The sequence below is a fragment of the Manis pentadactyla genome, chromosome 6, assembly GCF_030020395.1.
Source record: "Manis pentadactyla isolate mManPen7 chromosome 6, mManPen7.hap1, whole genome shotgun sequence".
In the NCBI taxonomy this organism is placed as follows: domain Eukaryota; kingdom Metazoa; phylum Chordata; class Mammalia; order Pholidota; family Manidae; genus Manis; species Manis pentadactyla.
In genome coordinates this window covers 8,157,822-8,164,156 of record NC_080024.1, presented here as the reverse complement: position 1 = coordinate 8,164,156, position 6,335 = coordinate 8,157,822, and the positions used below count along the sequence as shown (strand labels likewise).

At 53.1% G+C, this 6,335-nt stretch overlaps 1 protein-coding gene across 3 annotated transcripts; it reads left to right on the top strand.

Moving 5' to 3' along the window:
- On the top strand, positions 1-6,335 carry C6H2orf72 (chromosome 6 C2orf72 homolog). Of its 3 annotated transcripts, none has more exons than XM_036912439.2 (3): positions 1-922; positions 2,132-2,242; positions 4,326-6,335. In XM_036912439.2, the coding sequence occupies exons 1-3, from the start codon at positions 70-72 to the stop codon at positions 4,463-4,465; spliced, it is 1,104 nt and encodes a 367-aa protein (XP_036768334.2). In that variant the 5' UTR covers positions 1-69; the 3' UTR covers positions 4,466-6,335. The 3 variants fall into 3 exon arrangements, with proteins under 3 accessions (XP_036768334.2, XP_036768343.2, XP_036768353.2); XM_036912448.2 differs by having other exon boundaries at positions 2,129-2,242; XM_036912458.2 differs by lacking the exon at positions 2,132-2,242.

Sequence of the window (6,335 nt, the reverse complement as noted above, 5' to 3'; positions counted from 1 at the left end):
ATTTTCTGTGTTCCTCCACCTTCGGCTGCCCTGCACCTAACAGGTGCTGGACACATGTTGAACGGATGAATGGGTGGGCTGACGGATGGATGGAGGACCGGTTCGGGATCCCAGCGTCCGCCACAGGGGCTGGGGGAGCAGCCCCCCCTAGAGAGCTCGGGAGAAGCCCCAGGCCCCCGCCCGCCCCGCGGGCCCGGGGTCCAGCGGGCCGCGGCCCTTGGGGGCGTGTCCTCCCGGGCCCGGGCGCCGCCGCCTGGAGCAGCCAGCCAGGGGCGCAGCGGGGCCGCGGCGGGGCAGAGAGAAGGCGGCGCGAGCATGGAGCGCGAGCTGGAGGAGCTGGAGGCCCGGCCCGCGCGCGCGGCGGCGCCGCCCTTCCAGGCGCTGGTGGAGGCTGCGGGCGGCCGCGGGCAGGTGCTGCTGGTGGGCGAGCTGTGGGAGCGCGAGCAGAGCCGCGCGCTGCTGCGGGACTTCGCCCGCGCCCTGTTCCCGCCGGAGAAAGCCGCGGGCAAGCCCGGCCGCGCGGAGGCCGAGGGCTCCGCGGCGCCGGCGCCGGGGGCGCAGCGGGCGCCCGGGACAGCGGGGTCGCGCGCCCTCCGCTCGCCGCTCGTCTTCGTGCTGTGCCGCGCGTCGTCGCTGGCCGCCCGGGAGCCGCGGCGCCGCCTGCGGGAGATGCTGAGGGACGTGCGCGGCCGGCGGCGGGCTGGCGCGGCGCTGGTCGGGGTGCTGGTGGCCGAAGCCGGGCCCGAGGACGCGGAGGCTCCGGGGTTGCGGCTCCTGGAGGCGCTGCTGCGCGCCGTGTTCGGCCGCCAGGCGGGGGGCCCCGTGCAGGCGGCCGCCTACTGCCCGGGCCACCCGGCCTCCAGTCTGGCGGTCCAGGCGGCCGCCTGCAGGGCTCTGCAAGCCGCCGGGCCCGTGCCACCAGGTGAGACTGAGCGAGGCCCCGGAGGGCGCAAAGAGGTGGGGGCGGCGGCGGGGGAGAAGGCCCCCAAGTTGTAACCCTTTAGGCCGGCCCCCCTCGTTGAGCACTTAGGTAAACTGAGGCCCACAAAGGGGAGGTGCCTAGCGCGAGGCCCCGCAGATGGCGCGGAGCGGGCCGGGGAAGGACCGAGTACACGGGAGATGCAGGGGGTTAGGAAAGCCAAGGAGACAACCTGAGGGCAGGGGTGGTTGGTGGAGAGAGGATGGACTCGGCAGAGCAAAGATCTAGGAGCTTACGGGAGAGAGAGGGCATGGGAAAGCCTTGGGGTGCGCAAGTGTCAAGGGAAGGGGGGGCGGAAGGGACAGAAGTGGGACTAGGGGTATTGGCGCTGGGAGTTTCTTGGACTGTGTGCAGCTTGGGATGCTGCGGGAGGCTCGGCGTGGAAGCGCCGCGGGGTCACGGGAAGAAAGCCAGGAATAGATGCCGCGACTTGGGGGTGTGGGGAAAGGGTGTGAGGCACTAATGACACAGAATTTTCTGGTCCTTGGCTACCCGCCCTGTCCGTGCACCCACTGCTGTGTATCCCTTCCCTTCTCACTCTCCTGAAGTATGGGGAGGAGAGGAGGGTGCCTACTGACATTCCTAGAACGGTCACACTCTCCTGCGGCTTGGTACAAACCGTTTTGCAAGAGCTTTCCAAGCGTCCCAGGATTAAAACATGGATTGAAGTTTCCCTGAACCTGGCAAAGCTGGGGCATTTGGAGTGCTCTCTGCACTCCTAACCACCCACACTTCCCCAGCACCTGCAGCCTCTGCCAGCCCTTCTTGCTAAAAAGTTCACGGAGACAGAGGCTGTGTCCTGCCTCCCTGGGCATTAGTGTGTTAAACAGCAACTGGAAGATGCCAGATTCGCAGAGGGGCCTTTTCCAGCCAGAACTGGTGCCTCTGACATCACAAATGACATAGACCCACATGCCAGCCTGACCTGCCTGGGTAAAGGCCATCCCTCTCAGCTGTAGAACTGCTCTAACCCTCCCACCCACCCCCACCACACTCCCTCATGCCTACAACTCCATTCATTTGAGTCTGTGAGGAAGAATTTGAAACTAGGGCAATTGACAGTTGAAGCTCTTGGTTCGCTGAACAGAAAATCTCTGTCTTGTCAAATACCTTCTGACCCACTGCCTCTGGGACTTTGTGTTGTTTTAGCAGAAGAAGCCTGGGAGAGACCAGGCCTCCCGGCACTCCTTGCATGCTTTTCCTGGGGTCCCTGGAGTCGGGGGAAGGACCCAGATGCTGCCTCCCCCAGTGGCCCAGCTCAGGGTGAGTATGTCACCTTCCTGGCCTCCTGGACCCCAGGGCCAGGTTCTTGGGATGATAGAAGTGGGCATGAACCTTAGCGATAAAATGGATGAATATCTATGGAGCACTTGCCATGTGCAGGGTGTGGGGATGAGTGACATGAGGTGCTACAGGCTCACTCTGCAGAGCTCTAACCCCATGAGCCTCTGACTAATGAAGGCCATGTGGGCAGGGCTGCAATGCAGGTGTCAGCCACATGCACTGTGAGACACATTGAGTCAAACACATTCCAACTCCCCCTGAGGATCCCAGGAGAATCCCAAGCAAGTGACATTTAACCTAGGGTTTGGAAGATTGTCTTAGGCAGAAATGGGGAGACTTGGAGAGGGAGCACCATGAACAAAAGCTTGACAGCATGATGCCATGATCCAAGAAGGGACCCCTGTCAAGAGTGCCCAAGACTGAGGAACAGAAGGAGACTGGGAAGGGCGGAAGCTGAAGAGGAGAGTTGGGACCATATGGGGCCCTGGACCCAAGTCTCTCAGCAATAGTAAGCCACTGGTGATTTCTGAGCAAGGGTGTCAAGATTAGGGGTGTGTTTAGAGAGGTGACAGGACTATAGGATCAGGGAGAGACCAGAGGCAGAGCCCAGTTGGGAGGGGCCTGCGTAGTCCCAGGAGGGACAATGGGTAGGCTGCTGGACCCAACCAGGGAAGTGTTGGAACCGATAGGAAGAAACTCATCTCGAGGCCTTTTCTGGGGTAGAATCATCAGGCCGCTAAAAGGAGGTGAGGAAAAAGGAAACACAGGTCTGCCAGGTCCCCAGAAGCCCTTGAGGCATTGAGACTGTGTGGCAGAGAAAGGAAGTACTCATGAGCAAGTTACATCCAGCTGGATGCGCATGAACCCCACAACCGCCCCTGACGGTGTCCTGAGCCGCATAGCTTTGTATCTCCTTGTGCTCTTTAGATTTTAATAAATTCACTTCTGTGTAATATTCAAATCATCTGCAGAATGCATCAGATATTTAAAATATTTAATTGCAAAAAGGTAAATTCAATGTCTCCATTATCATTTTGGATATATCTGGAAGCTAACAGAAAAAAATAATAAAGCAAGGAATCAATTCTATATAAATCTTAGATAACATCCCTTTTTGTAACATATAATAAATCATTTAATTTCATGTAGAAGTGGATGTATTAAAATGCAAATTGCATTTATGGACTATACATGTACATCTATAATATATATATTATGGGATTATACATACATATATACATAAAGTTTATACATTTGTTTAGAATCCTCTTTCTTCATCAATAACATTGTGACTTGCAATATTCCATGGCGATAATTATATATCAACAACATGTTATCTTTTTGGGAGAAGGTAATTACAGATTCATATGCAGTTGTAAGAAGTCATATGAAGAGATCCTGTGGACACATTGCCCTCTATTTCCCTCATTGGTAGCATCTTGGACAACCATAGAATAATATCACAACCAGGATATTGACATTGAAACAGTCCACAGATCTTAACTGTATTTTACTTGTATTGTGTGTATGTGTGTTTTTAATTTTTTGGAATTTTATACGCCATAAATAATGATGATACATTAATGCCTGAATTCCATTATGTGCGTGAGCCAATCTATTTGTTGGACATCGAATCAGGATGCTTTCAGCTGCAGGTAAAGAAACCATGACTCACACTAGCATAAGCAGCAAGGGCATTCATTTTCTCACCTAGAAGACAATCTAGAGGTGGAGTCAGCTTCCAGGCTGGTTGATTCAGGCACCCAGTGACCCCATCGAAGACCAGGATTCTTTCCTTCTCTCTGCTGGGCCATCCTCCTCAGGCTGGTAGCAAGATGGCTGCTGCAGTTCCACTAATTATTCCTAATTATTTCCTCAGGATAAAATCCTAGATGTGGAATTGCTGGGTCAAAGGGTCTGTACATTTTTAAGGTTTTTGACATGTATTTTGTTCTGTTTTTTAAGTAGATATTCACTGGGGCCACTTCATCCCTTTCATTGCTCACTTTCTCACTCATAACCTTTGCCGTCTGATTGGGTGATTCCTTCTCGTATGTTCCAGATAACTTCCAAGCCCCTGAGGAGGAGCTGGCCCTGACAGCCTTATTTCCCAACGGAGACTTTGAGGATCTTGGAAAGGGGTCTACAGCCTGTGATGGAGTTGTCCACACTCCTACTGAGCCTGCTGGAGACTCAAGATGAGGCTGGCCCCCTGGGCTGCCCGGGTTCTGATCCACAGACTGGAGGCAGGCTCCTCATGAGCCCCCATGCCTCCATGTTGACCTCGGGCTGGTGGTAATGGCAAAGGCCCCAGCTGCCGGGGCTGCTGCACTGACAGTTACCAGCTACAGGGGGACTTAGTAAGCTAAGCAGGACCTAGGAAACTGTACCTAAGAACCTGCCCCCCTCCTCAGATCTGCTCACTCTCAATCACACTGAGGGCTTTTTGGTCTCTCTGTACCGCACTTTCTCTTTGCTATTGAGACAGGTGGCTATCTGCTTTGAGATGTTGCAGTGCTGTGACACCCTGTGGCATGCTTGCATGAGCACTTATCATTTCAAGTGTGGCTGGAAAGAACTGTGGACTAGAAGTCACCAGATGTGGAGGGGTGGCCTTGGACATGTCACTCAACCTTTGGGGCTTCTGCTACTCAAACACATGACAGGTCTGCCAGTCTGGTGGCTGTCAACCAGGGCCAGGTTGCTCCTCCAAGCAGCATTAGAAACTTGTGTATGTGGAGTATGTGAATGTGAGTGTGTGTACTGGGGGATCACTGTGACAATGGGGTGCCCCTAGCATTTACTAGGCCTCTCACAATGTGTAGGACAATCTCCAATAGCAAAGAATCGTTCTACTCAAAATGCTAATTGTTCAAAAAGCTTCTCTTGGAGAAGCTCTGAATGAGCCAATCCCTTTTGAAATTCTAGGAAGAGCCTCCCAGAGCAGGGAAGGTTGGGTTTCCTGGACCTGTGCTTCCAGAGCAAGCCAGAATAAAGACCATACCACTGCTGTGGGAACCTGCTGGGCCAGAGCCAAGATATCTGTGCGCTATAGGCCCAGGAGAGAAAGAGCCTTGCATGCCCATGAGAAGAAAGGGACCTCTTTCTTCTTATTATTGATGTTGACTTTCTGTGCCAAGTTCTTTGAGAATAAGGATGCTGGGAACTGCCCACAGCACCAAACAGAAAGAAAGTTATAGCACAGATCATGACATAGGACTTGCTCTAGATCTTAGGCCCTCGCCCAAGGTCAAAGCAAACCCAGCCCAGAGGTGCCAAGTTTCTAAATCCATTTTTCTCTGTCTATGAGTCAGACAGAGTCAGCGATGTTCCCTTAAAAGCTAGGAAGGCCATCTGTCACTCACAGAGGGAATTTTGCGTTACCTCCCTTGCCTTCGTCACCTGCCCCTGGAGAAATCCAGTCTCTGGAATGGCAAGAGCAGGTTCTGGTTTTCTCCGGTAGGAAGTACCATCCCTGGAAGGGGCTGCATTCGTTCATCCATGGGTGACTTGCTCAGCGTTTTGTAATAGTGTGTGCCCAGTGCTCTGCAAGGTGCTGCCCAGCTTCCATTAGTTATTCTGGTTCTCTCTATGCTAGTGCCAAAATGGGAAACTTTCTGCGGCTGAGGGGCTCTGTGATACCGAGGTTGGGCCAGCCCTACCCATGCCTCAATTTATTCTCTATAATAAGAAGCCTAATGCTATCCCTTCTCTGCCTCACGGGGCTAGTGTGAGGGCAAGCAGGATGGCATTTCATTTGGGGGTTGGTTAGCAGCAGGGGTCATTTTAATAATGCAAGGCTGTCTCACCAATAGATGCACCCAGCTGACTTCCTTCTACACGAGAATGAACTCAATGAATTACTGTTGATTTTGTTTTAAAAATGGGGAGAGGTATTTTTGAAGCCACTGTGTTTTTTTGTTTCTCTGTTAATTTCATTGTAATAATTTAGTTGGAGTTATATTATTTGGTGAGGGAAGGGAGCTTTTTTTTAAGTCAGGAAATTTATATGGCAGAAGTTACAAGGCAGCAGCCTCTGCCGTGTTTAAAAATCTTTTGCATTTGGTGCCAA

What these genes read in the sequence shown, in the direction of transcription:
- C6H2orf72 (XM_036912448.2), top strand. Translation starts at nt 70, where the DNA reads ATGGGTGGGCTGACGGATGGATGGAGGACCGGTTCGGGATCCCAGCGT. An exon ending in CGCCGGGCCCGTGCCACCAG is followed by an intron (nt 923 to 2,128) that starts GTGAGACTGAGC and finishes GTGTTGTTTTAG; the next exon opens with CAGAAGAAGCCTGGGAGAGA. An exon ending in CCCCAGTGGCCCAGCTCAGG is followed by an intron (nt 2,243 to 4,325) that starts GTGAGTATGTCA and finishes CGTATGTTCCAG; the next exon opens with ATAACTTCCAAGCCCCTGAG.